We start from the raw sequence: 23,118 nt of genomic DNA, 5'->3' as shown, positions 1-23,118 counted from the left end.
TACGCAAAGTCATTGTATCGTACACTTAAAATGAATTAATTTTATGGTATGTAAATTATATTGCAATAAAGCTGTTTATAAAAAAAGAGCAAGTAAAGGAGGGAGTAGCTGAGATACCTTAAGAACAAGGCTTAGGAGAGCAGGGGTCAGACAAAGAGGACCAGGAATCTGAAAATAGGAGGGGCGTCTGAATGCAAGTGGGAGAGAGCTTCAGAAGGAGGAATGGTCAGCCATGTCAGAGCTACAGAGAAATGGAGCCTGCGTCACCCTGAGGTGGCCTTGGATGAGGCAAAGACCCATGGGCGCCTCCTTATTGAGAAGAGAGTTAGTAGTGCCATTGGGGAAGAGGGTGGAAGCACAACATATGACAATCTTGTGTCTGCCCCATTTCTAGAGAAGCAGACTGTTAGAGGTTTCAGCAGAGAGTGGGTCAGAGAGAGCTTGACTGGACAGGAAGAGGCGGGGTTGTGGGTAGCCGTTGCATAAAATCAGGCCTGTTACTCATTTCTTTGGCTTCTGATGCCACTATTACATGTTCTAGAAACTTCTATCAGAAATCGTGGTTGTATTAGTCCATTTCTGTTGCTTATAACAAGATACATGGAACTGAGTAATTTGTAAGAAAATGAAGTTTATTGCTTACAGCTTCTGAGGCTGGGAAGTCCAAAGTCCAGGGAACACATCTGATGAGAGCCTTGGTGGCGACAGTGATGTCAGTGTATCACATTGTGAAAATGGTGGACCAGAGAGAACCATAGCTCCTCCTGCACTCTCCTTTTAAAGCCCACAGAACCATGCCCCTGACCACCATTCTTAATCCACTACTATGGCATGGTCCTACAATCCAATCACCTCTTCAAGGCCCCACCTTTCAATTAGGATTTCCCACTCAACAATCAAATAGGACTTCCCACCCTCAACAGTTACAATGGAGACTAAGTTTTGGGGGGACATTTAGCCCAAGGCAGTGGTCTTATCTAACGGTACTAAACAACTGAGACTGTTTACCAAGTTTGTGAAATCAGGGAGTGGCTGTGGTGAGGTCCTTGATATTTTTCTAGGAGTGTGAATTGACATTCTAACATTCTGACACACATAAACCTTTTTATACTTTAACAACTCAGGAGTGAGAATTTCTTAGATGATATATTTGCACGAAGCACAGAGATGCCTTTTCAAAAGAATCCTTAACTTTGTTGTGCACATTGTTATTTAATAAAGAATGATATTAAACTAAACCAACAATAATTACACTTAACATTTGCCCAAAGTGTTGGTGGTCACTTTTACTCTAACAGAGATGTTGATTTTAAAACCAGCTTAAGAGAAGACTTCTCTGTCTGTGTATATTACTGCAATGTCAATCAGGAATATGTGGGTTTGTGCCTTTTCTTCTCTGCCTGCATCCATTTGCCATTCCTCTCTCCTGCTCTTTGTCCCTGAGATGCTGACCCTTATATACTGCAAAAACTTGCAATAAGGTTAGTGAGTCAAACTACAGCCCCCATTGCTGCACTTGGTCGTAGAGCTGCAGGTGGTACTCATCCTGTGCCTCCTGTACTCTCCATTCTAAATTCCCCTCATCCTCAGCCATCACCTCTGCTGATTCTGGTGGTTTCCCTGGTGCTATGACCCAAACTCTCATTCCTTTGGGGCCTACACCCCTAGAAGTCACACCTTTCTCAAGTTGAAGTTGCTGTGCTTGTCCATTCAGTCACAAGTGGGCCTTGGAGTAACATGTTGCTCTCAAACATATCATCCAAGTCCACATATATTCTACCTGCCCTCATTATATAACAACAGCACTTCCTCCCCGTGATGATGAGGGCCAATTATCCCTGCCAAGACAGCAACTGCTCTTCTTGCCTGCTGGTCCCTGGATGCAAGTCCAATGTGTCCAGCCACAGCTGTAGCGTGGAGTTCAATGGCACACACTCCTGCTTCCACTCCGTGGTTCCTTAACCCATGTATTCCTCCAGTTGAGGACACAGCACTGCTAGAAGACTGTGATTCTGTATGTGCCATGCATCCTGGAAGACAGGGTCTTGTCTTTGCAGAGTATATAGCCTTCAAAGCTGGCACTTCAACTGTGCCTTCAGCAGGTTGAAATGCTCTGTTGGGTAGCAACTTCTGGAAGACGTGGATTTTCGTATGACCAGTGGACCGCATACTGTGTTGTGCACAATTCCAAGTCTGTGGATAATATCCAGGCAGATCTTCCTGGCTTCCAGCATGAGCTGCCTGGTAGGATCATATTTTCTACATGGATAGTAAAATCACAAAACTTTAGGGCAGGAGTAGTGTTAGAGAAATCAAGAGAAGCCAGAAACTAAAATCTTCAAGTCCTGAGAAGGCTTCAGGGAAACCATGTCCTCAGGAAAGAGCCCAATTTGAGTTAGAGCAGGAATATGAGGAAAGTGTTTAGAAAAGAGGCAGAGGGAATTTTGCTGAGGACACACAAGATTTCTGGTGATTGGGTCAGAAAAGGGATATTTTGGATCATATGTTTGGATACTATTTACAGATTTAGGGATGAGGCCTGGGCTAGCAGAGGTGGCTGACATCTATAAGGATAAAAAAGGCCAGAGAGATTTGTCAAAAAATTTGCAAGGCAGCTCCTGGAGGCTGATTGATTTCTTTTTTTTTTTAAGATGACCAGTACGGGGATCTTAACCCTTGACTTGGTGTTGTCAGCACCATGCTTTCCCAAGTGAGCCACGGGCTGGCCCTGATTCTTAAAATGACATAACCGTTCACAGTTTTCTAGCAAGGGCATGAAGCATGGAGCAAGTGCTTTGGGCTTTAGCTCTGTTCCTGTGTGTTCTCTGATAACTTAGTTCAACTCTCTGTGCCTCAGTTTTCTCATGGGTAGAATGGGAGATTGTCATGAAGACCGCAGGAACTAATCTGCCAAATGTTTGGAAGAGTTCCTGGCACACAGGTAATTACTGTATAACCATTTGGTTATGTCCAGGTGCATGTCATTCCTAGACTGCAAATGAGTTACTCACCCAAGGAAACGTTGAAAACAACCACTGGAAATTTTTCTTTCAACCGCTCGGCTGAGCCTACACAACCAGGAAAAACAAAGGATATACAAAATGTTGCTTTGCACAGATGTTTTCTCAGTTCCCGTGAAAAACAAAGAGAACTAAGCAGTTGCAAGAAGTGAACCTCATGAACTGGGGAATGCCTAGTAGCAGGGGAAATAAATTAGAAACATGAACACACAAAACAAAACAAGCTCCCCCACCAAAGCAGCTACTAGTGCTATGAATAGTACAGAACGCTTAGAAAACAAACCAGCAACTATGAGGAAAACTTAAACACAACCTCTGATTTCCCCCCTACTTCCATACCTTACATCCCCAGAGGGGGTGCAGTTCCCAGACACACTGCAATAAGCACGCTCCTACCCCACCTCCCTGCTCCAAAACTCCACTTAATGTATTATCCCGGGATAGGGAACACGTCGAACATTGAACTGACAAGAACACACACTACACTTGACCTTAGCCAAGGAAAGGGGTAGGTTTGCGTTGCCCCTAATGTAGTCGTACCGTCCATATTACAGTCGCGGTGAGAAGCCCAACGCTTACTCCTAGTTTCGTGTCCTTTGCCTCCTTGACACTCATGAGGACATCACTATAGTCGTGTACTGATTTCTTATTCTCCACATTTTTAATGAGAAGTTTTACATCCGCTGTTGCTCCGTCGTTCACGGGCTGCGGAGCTAGTTCTAATTTGCATGCCCCGCCCCGTCCCCAGGGGGCGTGGCTATCGCGGGCCGACCTGGACTCGGGCCGCCTGCACGCCCCGGGAACCCAGGTCGGGCTAGCGGCGGCTTCCTCTTTTGTACCAACGGAGGTAAATGACAGAACCAAAGGAGGTTGGGGGTGGGGGCACGAGAGGTCTGTGGACAGGAGCCGTGGGCGGAGAGCGGCCCGCGTTTCCTGAAGAGAGACGAGGTAGCGACAGATTCACGAGGAACGTCCAGACCGTATTGTGTTTTTCATTCGTCCTCAGCCGCTGGAAGAGAAGCTTCGTACCTGTGGGGTGAGGGGCTCATTCTGAGTAGGGCAGCGGAAGGTCTAGGGTAACCTCCTCTGCAAGGAGGGGGGCTGGCGGCAGACGGCGGGGAGGGCCCGGAGGGACACCTGCAGAGATTCTCTGCAGCCCCAGCACCTGCCACTCTGGGGCTTTCACAAAGGAGCCGTGTCCTGGGCTTTGTACGTGAAGCTGCCTCTGCCTGGGACATCGTTTCTCTTCACTTCTTCCTCACCTGTCCACGTCTTACACAGATAGTCAGGACTCTGCTTGGGTGTCACCTCCTCCAGGAAGCCTTCCTTAAGGTTCCTTCCCACCCCACCTAAATCTGATTAGCAGCCCTCCTGTGTATTTCATTGCACCCCGTTATTTATATAAAGTACTCCATTCACTACCCTTTTGGGCAATCCTTTATCTCACCCAGTGAAATGTGAGATCATTGAGGGCTGTGATCCTCGTCAGTCCAGTACTTACTGTACTTACTGTATTTCAGCACTAGTCGGGTGCCCGACATGTAGTAGGTGCTCAGTAAACGTTTGTTGGTGACTAAACGATGGATAGGTCGCGCTGTGCACAACAGACTGAATCAGACAAGAAGCAGTTAGGAGGCTACTGGCCCAGTCCAAGGGTGAGGAAGGAAGATCTGGCTAGGGGTGGCAGGACACCAGAGAGATGGAGTGAGTGAAGGGAATGCTCTGGGGGAGATCAGCGTCAAGGCCCCCAACAGAGATTGGGATAAAGTTTCTCTTTGCAACAGAGAATGCCAGCTGGCGAGTCAGCATCTACCTTTCCCATCCTCCTTCCTAGAATAACTTCAGCTTTGTTGGGGAGTTTATATTTCTTTCATTTGATCTTAGAAAAGCAAGAAAGTATCATAGATGTAAGCTTGAAATTCAATTAGTCGTGCTCACCCTGCAGGATGGAAAGCCTGATGGCAGGTATTGCCTGACGAATAATGAGGGCAAAAATAAACCAAGCCTTCCAAGTGCCAATCCCTGGACTGAGTGCTCTACCTGTATTATCTCATTTAATTCACTCAACAGCCCTATGAGGTGGGTACTGTTATCCAGAACCAAGTTTTTTTTTTTTTTTTTAAAGATGACCTGTAAGGGGATCTTAATCCTTAACTTGGTGTTGTCAGCACCACGCTCAGCCAGTGAGCGAACCGGCCATCCGTATATGGGATCCGAACCCGGGGCCTTGGTGTTATCAGCACCGCACTCTCCCCAGCGAGCCACGGGCCGGCCCCAGAACCAAGGTTAGGGTGAGGTTCAAAGGGACCCTAGCCAGAAAACGGCCATCTCTGGGGTAACTAAGACCAAGCAGAAAATTTCGTTTAGCCATTAACTTGGGAACTGATAATCATTCATTCCTTGAGGTTAGCAGAGGAATCAAGAAACTGACCACATGGCTGAAACTGCCCAGGGGTGAAATCACGCCCTCTTATGTTCATTTACTTTAGAGGTTGGGCACTTACAATTAAGGACTGAAACTAAGTTTTCTTGTTTTTCTTACCTCCCTAATCAGCTGTGACAACCTAAATGATTATAAACTCTCCCTCTTGCTTACAGGAAAATTGTATCCACATTAGTTAGAATTCCAAGTCGGGTATTTTTATGTTCCAAAGATGTTTGACTGAGGTTATTATCTTTGAGCTCTCTCTAGGAGATAAGGACTCCAACCCTCAGATAACACCAAGGGCTTGAAGCTGACTAGTCCACTAACTGCAGATTCCATGATGCCAAAGCATCCAGTCCATCATGAGACCCTGACATCGGACTCAGACCCTCTGCTGATCCCAGCCTCCCCCTTTTCTTGCAGGACAAAAACCCCTTACCTCACCTTCTTGCCTCTTCCCCTTTATAAACCCCAGAACAAGCATCAGAAGGTGGGATGATTTTAGCTTGGTCATCCCCCAGATGACAGTTATCTGAATCAACTTTTCAATCCTTGCACCAACTTTTGGACTTTCGAGTCAGTTTAATGCAAGAGGGCAAGCCAAGCCTGGTCTGTCAGTAACAAGGTGAGTCCTCCAGGGCAAAATTTAAGGGGTGCCATTCCAAATCCTTTAGTAATCAAGTGAAATAACATTTTAATGCAATGTATCTTATCTTGATTATAAAATATCAAGACAATCAAGATACTTGTCTAGATTACTGAGCTTTTTGGTGCCCCCTTACTTTTTTTTTTTTTTTTTTTCTCAAAGGAAGTGTTTCACTCATTACACTCTCCCTAATCCTTACCTTGTTCTTATTACTCCCGTTCAATTGACCCATGCTGTCCGGCATGGCAGTCACTAGGCAAATGAAGCCATTGTGCACTGGAAATGTCGTTAGCTCTGAGCTATGCTGTGAGTGTAAAATACACATGGGATTTTGAAGACTTAGTGTATAAAAAGTAAAACATCTCATTAATTACTTTTACATTGATTACATGTTAAAGTAATATTTTGGATACACTGAGTTAAAACATTAAACTTAATTTCAACGGCTTCTTTTTAATTGTATTTTTAAAATGTGGCTACTAGAAAATTTAAAATTATATCTGTGACTCACATATCTCTAGTGGAGCACTGTCATAGACTGAAGCTCAGAGAGGCTAAGCAACCCCAAGGTCACACAGCTAATAGGAAGTAAGGTCAGCATTTGAACCCAAGCAACCTGTCAGCCACAATGGGGTCTTTCTTTTTTTTCAGACTGTAGAATGGGGATAATGTTAACACCTCTCTGATTAGGGTACTTGTGACGCTGCACATGGAAATGCCAAGCATATAGGAATCTCTTAAGTGCACACTAGGGAAGGTTGCTTCTCATCTGTAAAACAGAGATAATATCGATTTTATAGTGCTGTGAAGAATCTCCCCCTACTAGGGCCGGCCCGTGGCTCACTTGGGAGAGTGTGGTGCTGATAACACCGAGGCCACGGGTTCAGATCCCTATATAGGGATGGCCGGTTAGCTCACTTGGGAGAGCGTGGTGCTGACAACACCAAATCAAGGGTTAAGATCCCCTTACCGGTCATCCTTAGAAAAAAAAAAAAAGAATCTCCTCCTACCCACCCTGAGCATTCCTACTTTATATCCCATTTTACCTGGCTTTATTTTTCTCAAACCCTTTATCATCATCTGGCATATATAAATATAAGTATAAATAGAGACATACAAACATGTAGATATATAGATATATTCACAAATATACATACATTATTGGCTTATTTGTTTGCTTCCCATCTTGATGGTTGAGATTTTGTTTGATGCTCTGTTCCCAGCACCTAGGACAGTGCCAGGCATGTACCTGGTATGTAATAACTATGTGCTGAATGAATGTCAATGAGACCACGTATATAATGTACTTAGCTGCACCTAACATGACTTTTCAGGCCTCCTCCCATCCTATGATCTCTGCTCAGTTCTGTGTTTATCAGGTCGTCCTCTGCTCACCAATTTGGTTTCCCTGAGAAGGGGGTGCTCTGGATTGTAGGCATGAAGGAACAAAGGTTACTGGTCATTGGAAAGGAATATTTCTCATTTCAAACTAATGACTCTGCTTTCTGGTTCACACATCAGCTCTGAGAGTTAATGTGATTATCCCAAGCTGACTCAAACTGATGTGCACACAGCAAAGTGCCTGCAAAGGTGAGGCAGCACCAGGGCATGGCTGTTAGTGAGGCTTCCCCTGGGTGCCTGTGACCTCACCATGGTGCTGCGCCATCATGCGAGGGGATTGGGAATTACAGGACTCTAAGGGCATGGTGAGAGCTATCAAGCCATGCATGTTTCCCCAGTTTCACCAGCATGGTATTAACCTAAAAATGAAAAAAAAGAAAAAATTAGAGGAAAAATATTTCCAGATATATTAAGTTTATTTGGGAATAGAAAATTGGATTATAATCTGGAATGCACACCATGGTAAGCCATAAATTCATTCAGCAAGGGAAGGGTGAGAGAAAGCTTCTATTGGCGAAAAGGGGAGGTTCATGTGAGCTTCTGGAAACTCTTCAAAGAGCTCATCGGTTTTGGAGGTTCAAAGCCAGATTTGTCATCAGTTGATTGGTTGAGATGCTGTTACTGGGTTATTTCCTCTTGGAGCATCTTATCTGAATTATGGCAGCTCCAAAGAATGTCTAATGATAAACCTTGTCACATAAATATGTGCACATGTGCAGGGCAGGAGATGCTTTCCTCAACAACTTTGTGAAGGACAGGAAGGGATTTCTGATGAGTTTCAGAAAGTCCTCGGAGACAGTTCTTATCTCAGACAAGCACGCTTGAGCCCCCTCCTTCCTGCCTTTCCAGGCCCTATTTTATCTGGAAAACAGAAAGTGATTCTATCAGTTTTCACAACAGCATGGCACCAAATTTTTGGAATATTGCCAGTGTCTTAGGGGAAAAGTTGTATCTTGATGTATTTTAATTTAATTTTATATGTTTGCTTAGGAACTACTTTTCTTTTCTGTAAACTGTCCATGCTTGGCCTTTGCCCATTTCCCCCCCCTACTGTCTGATTGATCTTTTAAAAAAATTATTTCTAGGAGCTCTGTACATGTTAGAATGATAAGTAACTTTCTGTGGTTTGGGTTGCAAATATTTTTTCTTAATTTGTTACTTGTTTTGTTGTTTGTGTGAGTGTATGCTATTTTCTTTTTTGCCATGGAGGTTTATTTTTATTTTTTTTAAAACATAGTCAAATTAATTACTCTTCCTTATTGCTTTTGAATTTTGAGACATAGTTAAAAAGATCTTCACCACTTAAAGAAAAATTCGTTAAGTTCCTCAGTTCACCAGATTAAAGAATAATTTTCTCAGTCTTTTTTTCCTACTAGTATTCGTTGTTTTCACTTTGACATTTTTGACCCACTTGGTATGTATCTTGATGTGTGGTTTGACATATGTTCCAACTGAATTATGTCTAGATAGTTACCCAGTTGTTGCAAGAATATATATTGAATAGCTCCAGGACTAGCTACATAATCTGTGGGGCCCCCTCTAAAATGAAAATGCAGACCCCTTGTTCAAAAAGCAAGAAAAAGCCTGGCCGGTCAGCTCAGTTGGTTAGAGAACAGCCTTGTAACACCAAGGTCAAGGGTTCAGATCCCTGTACCAGTCAGCTGCCAAAAAAACAAAAACAAAAACAAAACCCAGCAAGAAAAGTGTCATTAAAGGTACTAACATAAAGCTTTCTTCTGGGGCTGGCCCGTGGCTCACTTGGGAGAGCGTGGTGCTGACAACACCAAGTTAAGGAATAAAGATCCCCTTACCGGTCATCTTAAAAAACAAAAAATGCTTTCTTCTTCGGTCTCTCTCCACTTGTCATTTGCTACTTAAATTTGCACTCCCTCTGGCACAGGATATGTGCAAGGAGTACAGATCCTCCCAGGAGCACCGGGGCCCTCTGCCCGTGACCTCAAGCTTACCAGTCCCCTCCCTCCAGTCACAAGGCAGACTGGTTGAGAAGTTAGGGAGTGAGGAAACTCAACCCCTTTACAGGGCTCACTGCCCCAATCCACAGTGTACAGGGGAGTCACATGGGTATTGCAGCTTCCATGTTGGGATGCACTAGGTACCTGGATCCCCTTGCTGAGTCACTAGCAAATGTCTGGTGGCACGGCCAGCCCTGGTGGCACGGACAGCCTCAGCCATGCCACCTCTGAGAAGCTGTAGGGTGCTTGCGCCAACTCCAACTCCTGCTCCTGCCCTGGGTCGTCGCTGAAGGTGAAGGCAGCTGTGGTTACTGGACTCGAAGGCGTGGCCGGGCAGGGCCCAGGGTTCCAGGGGGTGGAGGAACAGGTGGCTGAGAATCCATTTGGGGAGACATGGAGGCAGAGAGAGGTGGGACTGTGTGTGAGCCGAGGCGCCAAGCCTCTGATGCATGCTCCATTGTCACATCAGACTTCACTTACAAAATCCAAATTCAAAGAATTTCCAGATGTGACCACAGAGCATTAAACTCCAAGTATTAAACTCCCTTCTGAGCATGAGATCCTGTGCAGCTGCACTAGAGCCATGCCTGTGAAGCTGGTTCTGAGTAGCCCATTTCTGCCTCCTCTCAACAACCTGAGATGCCACCTTGATCATATAGTATAGTTTATCTGTGAATTTGGGTCTATTTATAGACTTTGTTAAAAAAAAAAAAAGAAAGAAAGAAAGAAAAGAAAAGACTCTTGGCTGGCTGGTTAGCTCAGTTGGTTAGAGCACAGTGTTGTAACATCAAGGTCAAGGGTTCGGGTCCCCGTATCAGCCAGCCAGCTACCAAAAAAAAAAAAGATTCCAAGTTTAGCCTGACCATTTGTGGCGTACTGAATAAGCAAGTTGACAAAGTCCTTGCTATCCTAGGGAAGCCAGCAAGGCTGGAATCCCTTTTGCCTACTTCCCCCTTCTCCCTCCCTTTGAGGTCTGACCTTTGATTGAAACCAGGACCCTGGAAGCTTTGTAAATGAGAAATTTATGTTCTTTTTTTTTTTGTTAAAAGATGACTGGTAAGGGGATCTTAACCCTTGACTTGGTGTTGTCAGCACCACGCTCACCTAGTGAGCCAACCGGCCATCTCTATATAGAGATCCGAACCCGTGGCCTTGGTGTTATCAGCACCACACTCTCCCAAGTGAGCCACGGGCCGGCCATCCCTATATGGGATCCGAACCCATGGCCTTGGCGTTGTCAGAACCACACTCTCCCGAGTGAGCCACAGGCCGGCCCAGAAACTTATGTTCTTATTTTGTTGATAAGTAGTTAGCTATGAATCTTCAAGCGCTGTGGCAGCTGAAAATGTTCTATAAATAGCTTGGTACCAGATATAATTGATTTAATCAATATGATTTGTTATTTTCACTGGCTTATAAAAAGGAACCTAAAATAAACTAAGATGCCTTACAGGTCAGCAGCCTGCAAGGTCCTCCTGATCCCATAAAATAAATCATGTCTTTCTTCATTTCTCACCATCTCCCCTTCGGGTATTGGTCGACAACAACCATTCTTGATTCTTTGATTCCGTCTTTTTACTTGTTTATAAATTCTTCATTCCTTTCTTTAATGGCTCAATTCAGACATCTCAACTTGGTCCCTGCCCTCTAGGAGTTGGTTAAGTGGAGGCAGTGTGGGAGGGAGACCCTGCTCCAGTGGACGGAGACCAGTTTGGAAAGTGACAAGCAGAGCCACCGTGTCAAGGCAACCACAGGACCTGTCTGGAGAGGAGGCACAGTGATGAGGACAAGGAGCAGATTTGTCCAAAAGGACCCAGGGCAAGTAAGGGGTCTGAGCTCCCAGTAGGGTGGCAAACCACCCCAGTTTGCCAGGGGATTAGGGGTTTCCTGGAATGTGGGCCTTGGGGGGCTAAAGCTGGTGAAGTCCCAGGCAAACAGCGAGAGTTGGTCATCCTAAAGCTCTGCCTCCTTGGGTCTCTGGGCCTCCTCCCATCACCACCACTTCCAACTTAACACATGATCATCAGTCGCCTATGACGCAGTGCTGTGCACCAGGGCAGGTACTGGGAGTAGAGGTGGGCCGGACACCATTCCTGCCCTCGGGGAGTGTCCAGCCTAGGATGAGGACTAAGATACCTGCCCAAATGTCCAGAACACCAGACAGGATGAGGAGGAGGCTGGTGAGAGAGGGGTTTGGGCTCCACCTGCCCATGAGCCCCTTGAAGCCTGAGACCTCACCCTATTCAACTTTGGGTTTCCAGCAGGGAGCACACAGTAGGCACCCAATAAATGTCTACACAGAAACAATGACATGAAATAATAGAATCTGGAAGGACATCATGACAGACGTGCTGTCTGAGTTAGGAGACAGGCAGGATTTTGACAGGTGAGGTGGGGAATGGAGGGCGTTGTAGAATGAGGGGAAACAGCACAGGCAAAGGCACAGAGGTGGGAGAGCGCAGAGGCGTTCAGGGAGCGAGTGGTCCAGTGTGGACCCCTCTGACCCAGCCTGGTTACTAGGCAGAGGGTGAGAGCTGAGGCCTGCCCTGAGAAAGCTTTGATCAAAATGAGACCCTCATCCCTAAACCACCCCCCCATCCCCATCCCTGGTCCCTGCACAAGCTCATTCCTCTCCTCCCAGCTGGACTTGCTGCAGACCCTGCTGGCTGGACCAGCTTCTCAGGAGCCTGGGTGCCTTCCCTGGCCTGGCTGGGAAAGCCTGGCTGCTCTCTGGGTGTAGGGGGCCAACATGAATCTTGGATCAAGGAGTTTCAATTCAGAGGCCAAGAAGCTTCCTGGGGCTTAGATCTTCTCTCTGACAGTTTTTGAATGTTCCTATGAGCTAGGCACTGTTTACAGCACAGTCATGGTCACAGTCTCATTAATCTTTACAACATCCTTGGGAAGTATTATCATTTCCATTTCTCTGAGGGGAAATCTAGCTCAGAGAGGCTGCCTGATTCACCCATGATGCTTCCAAAGGTCTTCCAGGTCCAAAGGTCTTCCCACTAGGCCAGGTGGCCTCCTGTCAGTCAAAACTCATAGATCATAGGCCCGGCCCGTGGCTCACTTAGGAGAGCGTGGTGCTGACAACACCAAGTCAAGGGTTAAGATCCCCTTACCGGTCGTCCTTTTTTAAAACAACAACAACAAAAAAAAACCCCCTCATAGATCATTCACTTCTTTATCTAACAACGATTTGTTGAGTGCCTACAATGTGTCATACCTGTTAGGGGCTTGGAAGTATAATAACAGATCTCCGATGTGGATTTTCAGGAGAACATTTAAAACACTCACCATCAGGGAAAGTATACAGCCTTTAGAGTAACTTTCTAGAAACCTATTCTAGACCTTTGCTGCTCAAAGTGTGGCTAGTGAACCAGCAGCATCTGCATGGCATGGTAGAAATGGAGAGTGGCAGACACTGCACCAGACCTACTGTATTAGCTTGGGCTGCTGGAGTGGATCGAATTGTGTCCCTCAAAGTTTAATGTGTTGCAGGCTTGGTCCCCACTGTGACAGTGTTAGGAGGGTGGGACATCCTATTACGGTAATTGAACAGCAGGGTCTTAAAGAGGTGATTAGATTCTTTTTTTTTTTTTTTTTTTTGAGGTGATTAGATTCTGAGGACCATGCCCTAATGAATGGATTAATAGTGGTGGTCAGGGGTGTGGTTCCGAGGGCTTTAAAAGGAGAGAACATGAGGATCTATTTCTCTCTCTCTCTGCTCTGCCATTTTCTGCCATGTGAGACCCCTGCATTGCTGTAAAGCCACCACCAAAGAAGACCCTCACCAAACTGTGTTTCCTGGACTTTGGACTTCTCAGGCTCCAAAACTGTAAGCAATAAATTTTGTTTTCTTATAAATGTCCCAGTTCCAGGTATTTTGTTATAAGCAACAGAAATGGACTAATACAGCTGCTACAACAAAATATCATAGACTGGGTGGCTTAAGCAACAGAAAGTTATTTTTGCACAGTTCTGCAGGCTGGAAGTCTGAGATCAGGGTGCCAGCATGGCTGGGTTCTGGTGAGCGCCCTCTGTCTTCTTGCTGTGTCCTCACATAGCAGCGAAAGAGAGAGTTTCTTTTTATCAGGGCACTAATCTCATCATGAGGGCTTCACCCTCGTGACCTCATCTAAACCTAATCACCTCCTAAAGGTTCCGTCTCCAAATACCATCACATTGGGGGTTAGAGCTTCAACATATGAATTTTGGGGGGACACAATTCAGTTCATAGACCTACTGAACCAGAATCTGCTTTTGAATAAGGTTTGCAGGGGACTCAAATGCATATGAAAGATTGAGAAGCAGTGCTTTATGTCACAGACACTGGAAAAGAAAAGGCAGTCGGTGGTCGATTTTACAAACGTGGATTCACTTTGTATGTTATTTGAGGAAGATGTTTCACATTACACTGGTTTCCTGGGCTAACATTGTTTGTTACTGGTTAAGATGAACTGATTTAATTTTTCTATCATAATAGCTACCATGTATAGAGGACTTTGTATGTGCCAAGCTCTTTGCTGAGTACTTCACATATTTTACCTTAGTTACTTCTCTAAATAACCCAGTGAGATAAGTATCATTCCATTTTACAGACAAAGAAGCCGAGGCTGAGAGAGAGAAGCAATTTGCCAGGTGCTCACTGAAAAGCCAGGATTGGAACTCATCTTCTAAGCCAGTGGTCCTCACAGTGTAGTCCCCAGAGCAGCATCACTGTCACCTGAGAACTTGTTAGAAATACACATTCTTGTGGGCTGGCCAGTTAGCTCCATTGGTTAGAGTGTGGTGTTATAACACCAGCATCAAGGGTTCAGACCCCCGTATAGGCCAGCCACCAAAAAAACAAAAGCAAAAACAAACAAACAAACAAACAAAACAACCAAGAAATACGCATTCTCGGGCCCCATCCCAGACCTACTGAATCAGAAATTCTGGAAGTGGGGCCCAGCAATTCATGTTTTAACAAGCCCTCTAGATGATGCTGATGCATCTGACAAGTTTGAGAACTGCTGTTCAAAGCTATCTCCCTTCCGTACGTGGAAGACAACATGGGTGACTAACTCAAACATCTAAGGTCACAGGGGACTGGCCCCTGTTGCGAATGCTCTGAGGAGCCCATCAGCTTGGATAATCGTGCAGTCATGTTCCCTTAGTGTCATGGACCAGGCTCTGTTCCCCTCCATCACCTCTCTGCCTCCTTTAATTTGGTGGTTCTTCCTAGCCCAGACCTGAGCCCCTTATCTGCCCAATGCCCTCTCTTTTCCCCAGACAGCTCACCAGGCCCAGTGTCTTCTGTTTTTTCCTCACTTGTACTTTCCCCTGGTACCTGCTATGGGCATATATATATACCCATCTACACATGGGTATATTTGATCTTAAGAAGAATAAAACAAACAATCCAGAACATGCTAAGATTAAGTACAATAAGTCTGTCTTTGTTTTGGGAAACCAACCATCAAACAAACTCACCCGTGGCTGGTCCTGCTGCTCCACTGAGCTCCTGCTCAGTTTTTGTCCTTTCAGTGACTGCACAGAGCCCAGCAGAGGAGTCCATATGGGCCTGAACCTGTTTTCCTACAGCCACTTAGCTACTCAGTCTGGCTTCCGGCCCCACTGTGTCCCAGTCACGCCTCCCTCAAAGGTTACAGGCACCTCCTAGTTGCCAAACCCAGAGGGCTTTCCTGGCCCTCATTCCTTGGTATTCTGAGCTGGGCCAGACCTCAGAGTGGGCTCCACATTTTAGTACAGATGAGAACAACTATCTAGACACAGTTCATGGTTGGTTTTCCTCAAAGGTGGTCCACCCTGAAAGGCTGCAGCAGGGGGATGCGTCTGCTTTTGGGTGGTCTTGAGATCTCCCCGGCCAGAGGAACCCCCAATTGTGGCTCATTGCCTTTCACACTCTGTGCCCCATCAGCCGAAAACACCTCTTCCTACTACGCAAGACCCTCGTTCTGCTCTTCAGGAAGCCCCAGCACCCAGCTTTGAATCCTGGTTCTGACCTTGACATTCTAGTTGAGACTCGGGCGATCTCCCCTTACCCGTACCCACAGAGCCCAGGAGTTTGCTTTTGTGTCTGATAAGGACTTTCCCTGGAAGGCCTATGAAAACCTGTCTGAAAGGTCACTGGAGGACACAACCTCCGTCTCCTCTTGCTTTTCTGATGGCTCCCCTGGTCTCCTGCAAGTTCTCCAGTGCAGGCTTAGTCCTTGTTCAACTCTCTACGTTTTCTGGAGAGAACCCTTCTTCTACTGTCATCTCTGTTAAGATGACCCTCTCCAAATCTCCAGCCCTCTTCTCTGGCCACCCCTGCATATGGGAACCCTCATCCCCAGGCTGTATTAATCCCCTCTGGCCTCCCAGAGTGAGGGAGTGGACACTGTGGGCCATACCTTTTTCCTTCCTCGAGTCCTTAATGTCCTTGGCTTCAGGCATTTGTGGTTTTGTGGTCTTTTAAAGTCTTGTGGTTTTCCTCCTACCTCTCCAGACATGGCTTGTCCTTCTTCACTTCATTCCCCCCTTGAACATGGAGATCTCATGACACTGTCATGGAAACACTTGCCTCCTCTCTCACCATTGCTCCCTGGGCAATCTCACCTCTTCTGGGGCTCCTGTTAACTGTTTCTTGCTGACCACCCAAGGCCACTGCTCCAACAAAGGCCTCCTGTGATCTCCAGACTCCTGAGCAAATGGATGCTGGACATCTATCCCCATGTGGATGTTTTACAGATACTGTAACATGGCAACATGGCTGCAAACTTAGCTCTCCATAACCTTCGCCACCCTGCAGTCTCCTCCTGCCTCAGCATTCCCTGGCCCTATTATTAGGCCCTCAGTAAATTTATGGGAAATGTAATTGAAATTAGATTTTCTGCTCAAATAACGTTCATTTTAATCTGATCACACTCACACAAGAAAACCTTGAAGATGGCATATTTTCCATCCCCAACCACAAACTGTAGGAAAGTCCCTGTTTTTTGTTTGTTTTTGTTTTTTGGCAGCTGGTCAATACAGTGAGCCAAACGCTTGATCTTAGTGTTACCAGCACCATGTTCTAGCCAGCTGAGCTAGCCGGACAGTCCAGAAAAGCCCTATCTGAAAGGAAGACTTGGAGGACTGGCCAGTTAGTTCAGTTGGTTAGACTGGTACTCATCAAACCGAGGTCTGGGATTCGATCCCTGTACTGACCAGGGGAAAAAATAAAAAATTAAAATTAAAAAAAAAAAAAAAAGGAAAACTTCAGAAGGTTCAAAGGAACCAGAATCACTTCACCCTGTACTCTTCCACTTTAATTCAGAAATCGGAACACATCCACCAGGGGGCAGCGTCTGCTCATTTCTGGAGCTTGGCTCCGCCCTGGGACTTGGTTTTGGGATGGTTGCCTGGGAAAGAGCTCCTGGTTGGGGAAAAGGATACTTATGGGGCCCTTTCACATTTATTTCCCACTCTGGTAAGTTGTGTTTTCTCCATGTTATTCACAAGAAACAGAACTGGGATTTGAAAAATGGGTCTTTGTGGGCCGAGCCCGTGGCGCACTCGGGAGAGTGCGGCGCTGGGAGCGCGGTGACGATGCTCCCGCCGCGGGTTCGGATCCTATATAGGACTGGCCGGTGCACTCACTGGCTTAGTGCCGGTCACGAAAAAGACAAAAAAAAAAAAGAAAAAGAAAAAAAAGAAAAATGGGTCTTTGTGATTCCCACTACTGCTCCTTGGCCTTTGCTCCCCCACCCTACTTGTTTCTTCATTTGTTCACTCAGACATGTACTTGGTTAAGATGCTGCAGGGACAAGGATGTCCTCAGCCCCTTCCTAGGTGAGCTCCATTCATCCCCTTGCCTTTCCTTTCTCCAGAGCATGGTCCGTATGGAGGAAAGGACCTAGAATCATCTAAGCCCCTCATTACATGCTGAGGAAACGGAGGCTCCCAGGGGGAAGTACTTTTCCCAGCTAGTCTACTCATGAGGAATGGAACTCACACTGACTCTCAGTCCAGTGTTTCCTCATGCCAGGCCTTGAGGGAGCCTCTCTCTCCAGTGTCATCTCCATCCCTGGTCCCTGTTTTTCTCCTCCAAGAAGTTCCTCCTTCCCAATAAAGGCCTGAGAGTTCACTACTACTCAGACCCTGCCTAGAAAGTCAGGGTTTTTATAGGCATTCTTGACCAAGCCAGTATCAACAGAACCCCCAAGAGCTCAAGGACCCCAGACTGGGAAATTCCCAGGCTAAGGGTGGAAGTTTGGTTCCCATACTCCGGGAATCCCTGAGTACGTTTAGTCATTCCACTATGCATTCATTAATTCAGGCAAGATTTCCTGACTGCCTGTGGTGTGCCAGGCACAGTGATAGGCACTGCAGAGCTACAGATGAGAACCAGCTCCTGCCCTCGAGGGCTTAGTCTGGTGGCAGAGACAGCTCTGAGGAGCACAGATGACACAGCAGCTGCAATCTGATCCAGGTCGGGCAGCCAGTGGGTAGCTCCCAGCTTCTGATCCTCTGAAACGCTTATCTGACTCCTTGTCCCTTAAACCTTGGCTCTCATGTCATCTCTTTGAGAGGCCCTTCTGAGCACCCATATCCCAATCTAAAGCAGTTCTTGTCTCCCAGTCACTCTCCAGCACATCTGCCTGTTTTATTTTCCTTCATGGTGCATATCACTATCTGAAATTATCTTCTTGATTCATTGCCTGTCTCTCCCCACTCCTCATTATAATGTACACTCCATGAGGGCAGGTCCTTATCCATTTCACTTAGGGCTGTATGCCGCCACCTAGCATGGTGCCCAGCACCTAGCAGGCACTCCATATGTGATTGTTCAATGTACACACATGTTCAAATGCTCTCTGCAGCAAATCCCCCAAGGCACTAGGTCCTGGGATGTGATCTTGTGAGAGGGAAATCTGCCCAGGTGAGGCTGCCAGGAAGAAGAATGGTCATTAATGGTGGAAGGCTCCCTGGGGTGGGGGTTCGGTGACTGGAGTTCCCAATTAAAGGAGGCAGGGATTGGGGTAGGCCCACAGCCTCTGATACCTGGACAGGCTGGGCCCCTTCCTTTACCACTTCCCTGTCCCACCTCCTCCGTCCCATTTGTTCAACACCTTCCCTGGCAAACATAAAACATCAAGGGTGGGGTGGGATTGTCAGTTTCATTTCCTTTATCAGATAAGTGACAACTTCTGTCTTGGGTGTGAGTCCCAGGAGATATTATAGAAGAAATGTTAAAGAAGTTCCAAAGATTGTGGAAGAAAGAAGACAGTCTGTGTGTTTTCAGTTTCTGTGTGTTTCAGTTTCACAGCCATTTTAACACTTGTTCAAAGCCAGGTTTGGCCAATTTCTGTATGGATGATCTTGGGCAAATTACCTAGCCTTTCTGTGCTTCCGTTTTTTCTTTTCTTTTCTTTCTTTATTTTAAAGATGACTGGTAAGGGGATCTTAACCCTTGACTTGGTGTTATCAGCATCACGCTCTCCTGAGTGAGCCACGGGTTGGCCCAGTTTTTTCTTTTTCTTTTTTCTTTTTTAAAATTTTTTTTTCAGTTTATTTTATTTTATTTTTTTCAGTTTTTTCTTTTTAGACTAACCATATTTATTTCATGGGCTTGAGTCATGTATTAAAAATGGAAAAGTATGCAGAGTTCCTAGACCAGAGCCTGGCATGCAGTGGGTGCTCAATGGGTAGTGGCTCCCCACTGCTTGGCCTGCTCTGTCTTCCCCTCTCCCAACTTCACCACACTCAGCTCCACCTCTGGGCCTTAGCTGCTGCTGCAATCTGTCACCCCCCAACTTGGGGGTGTAACAAACTAATTTTTTTTTTTTTTTTTTTTAAAGATGACCGGTAAGGGGATCTCAACCCTTGGCTTGGTGTTGTCAACATCACGCTCAGCCAGTGAGCTAACCAGCCATCCCTGTATAGGATCTGAACCCGTGGCCTTGTTATCAGCACCGAGTGAGCCACGGGCCAGCCCTACAAACTAATTTCCTAAGGTCTTGATCTTAGTCTAATTTCCTAAGGTCTTCAGGGATTTGGGAGGGCTCCCTGTATTGCTGGGGAAACCAGGTGGCTGGTTTTGTAACAGGGAGGGGAAGAAGGTGGCAAGTCATGCTGGTGCTAAACAGATGGGAAGCTTTTTTATCAGCACTTGATTGACGCGGGTAGGAAGGAAAGGGCTGGGCTCTGCTGTCTGGCAATAACTTCCCCTCCTGCTTTTCCAATCCCCTTTCACATACAGCCTTTAAAAAGATTAATATTGAATTACGTAGTAAATAGGGGCAGGCAGGGATAGCTCACTTGGGTAGAATGAGATAACACTTAGTGGCCAGCTGCCCAAAAAACAAAACAAAACAATACAAAGGAAAAAAAGAAAAAAAAAAAAAAGAAGAAGAAATTGAATTACATAATAAATGAAAGAATCCATCAGTTAGTTTACCTACTAAGTTAAAATAAATAAATAAATAAAAGGGCCCGCCCATGGCTCACTTGGGAGAGTGTGGTGCTGACAACACCAAGTTAAGGGTTAAGATCCCCTTACCGGTCATCTTTTTTTTTTTTTTTTTTTTTTTAAAGATGACCGGTAAGGGGATCTCAACCCCTGGCTTGGTGTTGTCAGCACTGTGCTCTCCCAACTGAGCCACGGGCCAGACCTCGATCTATTTTAACAAGGGAGTTCCTTAGGGGGTCTGCTGCTGGCCTGGGACTCTGACTAGCAATCGAGGGGTTTCTGTTGAGGATGCCTAGCCCTGTAGCTTCCCTGACTAGGGAGGGTGGATAGCTAAGTGGTAAGGGGCACAGGCACTGGATTCAGACAGAACCTAGCTAAGCCACTTACTAGCTCTGTGTGACCACAGACAGGTCATTTAACCCTTTGGAGCTTTCTTTACCTATAAAATGCAGACAGCAGTTCCTAACACGTTCTTGTGAGGATCGATAAGGAACAACGGACTTAGAACTGTGAAGCGGCTCTTTTATGGAGCTCTGGGTTCACACAGGTTTGAAAACTGAATTAAGAAAGATAAAGGAGAAAGACTTGCCAGCATCTCCGACAGACCCTTCGGCGAGGGAGCGTACACGTGGGGCGGTATTTCAGCCTGCTGGAGGGGAGGGGAGGTATTTCGAGTGGCATCTCCTCCCGAGTCAAACGCTGCCATGTGCGTCCCTGTTGCCCCTCCTGCCTTCCATCCCTGATTATCCCGGGCTTAATTCAATATTAGACTATGGTAGAAAAGATCGAATAAAGCGGCCACCGACTGAGCAAAGCTTTCCATTATCTTGCGGCCCGGCCTGAGGCAGGAGCATCTCCCGGCCCCGCCCTCCGCCCCCGCGCGGCCGCTGATTGGCCCGCGCTGCGTGACGTCACGAGAGGGTTTTTAAGGCCGGGCCAGGACCGCTCGGCAGGCAGCGGTGCGGCTCGGGTGGCGGCTCCGGCGGCTGGGACAGGCGCGGGGCAGAGCGGCTGGAGAAAGGTTAAAGGGGCTGTTTAGGCTGTGCTGAGGCGGCCCGGGAGCCGGGCCGGGGAGTTGGTGTCGGCGACTGGAGGAAGTTGGCGGGGGATGCACGTCTCGGGGAGGTGGGGAGAGGGTCGCGGCAGGAGGAGGGGGCGTGTCAGCGGCTTGGGGATGCGGGGGCACTTCTCGGTCGCAGCGCCCGCACCAGCTTCACTCTTAGTCCGGGGGCACTGTCCGACCTCTCCCCTCCCGCGAGGATTCTCGCCCGGGGAATGGAGGTCGCGGCGTCTGCCTCTGCGCCACAAGCTCGGAGAAGAGGCTCCGGCAGCCGACCTTCCACGGGATCGAGCCCTGCCCCCGCCCCCTGGGCGTCCCGGGATCCGGAGAGGGGAGCGTCTCTGTTACACCAGCAGCTGCTTTTAAAAATAAAAAGGAATTTTAAAAAGGAAGGATGGGCGGCTGATTTAGGAATGGATCAAGAAATTTGCAAATTCCGTGTTTGTTCTTAAACGTCTCCTTTTTCTCCCACGACCTTCCCCGGTTCAGGTAACCTCCCCGCAGCCTGCAGTTTCAAGGCGCCCTCCCTGCTTCTCCTGGGAGCCCTGAGACCTGCGCCTTAGCTCACGATGGGGAACCACTTGACGGAGATGGCGCCCCCTGCCTCCTTCTTGCCCCACTTCCAGGCCCTGCATGTTGTGGTCATCGGGCTGGACTCGGCTGGGAAGACTTCCCTCCTTTACCGCCTCAAGTTCAAGGAGTTTGTCCAGAGTGTCCCCACCAAAGGCTTCAACACCGAGAAGATCCGGGTGCCCTTGGGGGGATCCCGTGGCATCACTTTCCAAGTGTGGGACGTCGGGGGACAGGAGAAACTGCGACCTCTGTGGCGCTCCTACACCCGCCGGACAGACGGGCTGGTGTTTGTGGTGGACGCTGCCGAGGCCGAGCGGCTGGAGGAGGCCAAAGTGGAGTTACATCGGATCAGCCGGGCCTCGGACAACCAGGGTGTGCCCGTGCTGGTGCTGGCCAACAAGCAGGACCAGCCCGGGGCACTGAGCGCAGCTGAGGTGGAGAAGAGGCTGGCAGTCCGAGAGCTGGCGGCTGCCACACTCACCCATGTGCAGGGTTGCAGCGCTGTGGACGGGCTGGGGCTGCAGCCCGGCCTCGAGCGCCTGTACGAGATGATCCTCAAGAGGAAGAAGGTGGCCCGGACAAGCAAGAAGAGGCGGTGACCCGAGGTTGTCCCCTCCCCACCTAGAAGGGGTCAGCACACTTGGGCAGCCAGACGGGGCCTGTGAACTCTCAGTCAGCCCAGGGTGCAGGACCCGTCTGCCTCAATGAAGAACTGAGAAGCACGGGGAGTCTCGGTCTTGGTGCCACATTGGAGGGGAGGAAGGGAGATGGGCTGTCTTTGCACATCTCTCCCTCATCCTCACCGCTGGAGGAGTGGGGGCTACAGGACTATGCGGACTTAAATGTAAACCGTGACTCTACCTCGGCCCTGTTTCTCTGGCTTTTTAACTGGATGTGTTTTGGGGGGGAAGGAAAGTTGCTTGGAGCATGCATTTGGGAGGAGAACTGTCTCCCTGCCTTCCCCTGCGCCCCTCCAACTGGGGAGTCTCCCCAGGCTGCTTTTCTAGGGATGCCAGTCACAATAGTCTTTATTTTTGTGTCCCTGTGAAAGTGCCAAGACCCCCTCTTCACATTTGTAGATCACAACCCTTTTTATAAGCCGTGAGTATCCTCTGTGTTATTAACTATTTTTTAGCATTTGCCTGTAAGTTATTAAAGACTGATGACTCTAGCTCTTACCTTGGTCTGGCCTTTTACTCTTCCTTATCTAGCTCCAGGGATAGTCCAGAGTTTCAAACTGTAGGCGCGGGAGGAGGAGACTTATCTTGAAGCTAAATTTGCAAAGCAGTCACTCATAAAAATCAAATTGTGTGTTTATGGGAGGGACGGCTGGTGAAAATTATGCGGGGGTGGGGGAGGGAGTTGAAAACCACTCAGGCTATTGCCGGACTCTTCTTCCTTCGACTTTCCTCCCCTGCCCTCATCCTCTTGCTCTCACTTGCCCCTCATGCCAGCCGCTCTTTGCAGGTTTAACTTCAAATTTTGTTGGTCTGAGCTGCTCCTAGGGGAGCACCTTGCCCTTGGGGACACCTCCTAGGTCCATATAGGTAAGTCTTCAAAGAGCCATTCTGTCCCCATCCTC

General features: G+C 47.5%; 1 protein-coding gene and 1 long non-coding RNA gene across 3 annotated transcripts; one reads left to right on the top strand and one right to left on the bottom strand.

The window, feature by feature from the left end:
- Positions 1-611: 611 nt before the first annotated feature.
- Positions 612-3,505, bottom strand: LOC134365119 (uncharacterized). Its single transcript, XR_010021932.1, has 3 exons — positions 3,360-3,505; positions 3,012-3,068; positions 612-2,259 (listed from the first exon to the last, which is right to left on the bottom strand). It is a non-coding gene; the product is annotated as an uncharacterized LOC134365119 (long non-coding RNA).
- Positions 3,506-20,859: 17,354 nt separating this feature from the next.
- On the top strand, positions 20,860-22,714 carry ARL4D (ADP ribosylation factor like GTPase 4D). 2 transcript variants are annotated; one of them, XM_063081003.1, is made up of 2 exons: positions 20,860-20,924; positions 21,453-22,714. In XM_063081003.1, exon 2 carries the CDS (start codon positions 21,533-21,535, stop codon positions 22,133-22,135), a length of 603 nt encoding a protein of 200 aa, XP_062937073.1. In that variant the 5' UTR covers positions 20,860-20,924; positions 21,453-21,532; the 3' UTR covers positions 22,136-22,714. The 2 variants fall into 2 exon arrangements, with proteins under 2 accessions (XP_062937073.1, XP_062937074.1); XM_063081004.1 differs by lacking the exon at positions 20,860-20,924 and adding an exon at positions 20,943-21,028.
- The last annotated feature ends 404 nt before the right edge of the window (positions 22,715-23,118 follow it).

This window comes from Cynocephalus volans, chromosome 16 (genome assembly GCF_027409185.1).
Source record: "Cynocephalus volans isolate mCynVol1 chromosome 16, mCynVol1.pri, whole genome shotgun sequence".
Classification (NCBI taxonomy): Eukaryota; Metazoa; Chordata; class Mammalia; order Dermoptera; family Cynocephalidae; genus Cynocephalus; species Cynocephalus volans.
The sequence above is the reverse complement of the archived record's forward strand: the minus strand, read 5'-3'. Positions and strand labels throughout refer to the sequence as shown.

Excerpts from the sequence above, each read along its gene's own strand:
- ARL4D (XM_063081003.1), top strand. The coding sequence starts at position 21,533 with ATGGGGAACCACTTGACGGAGATGGCGCCCCCTGCCTCCTTCTTGCCC.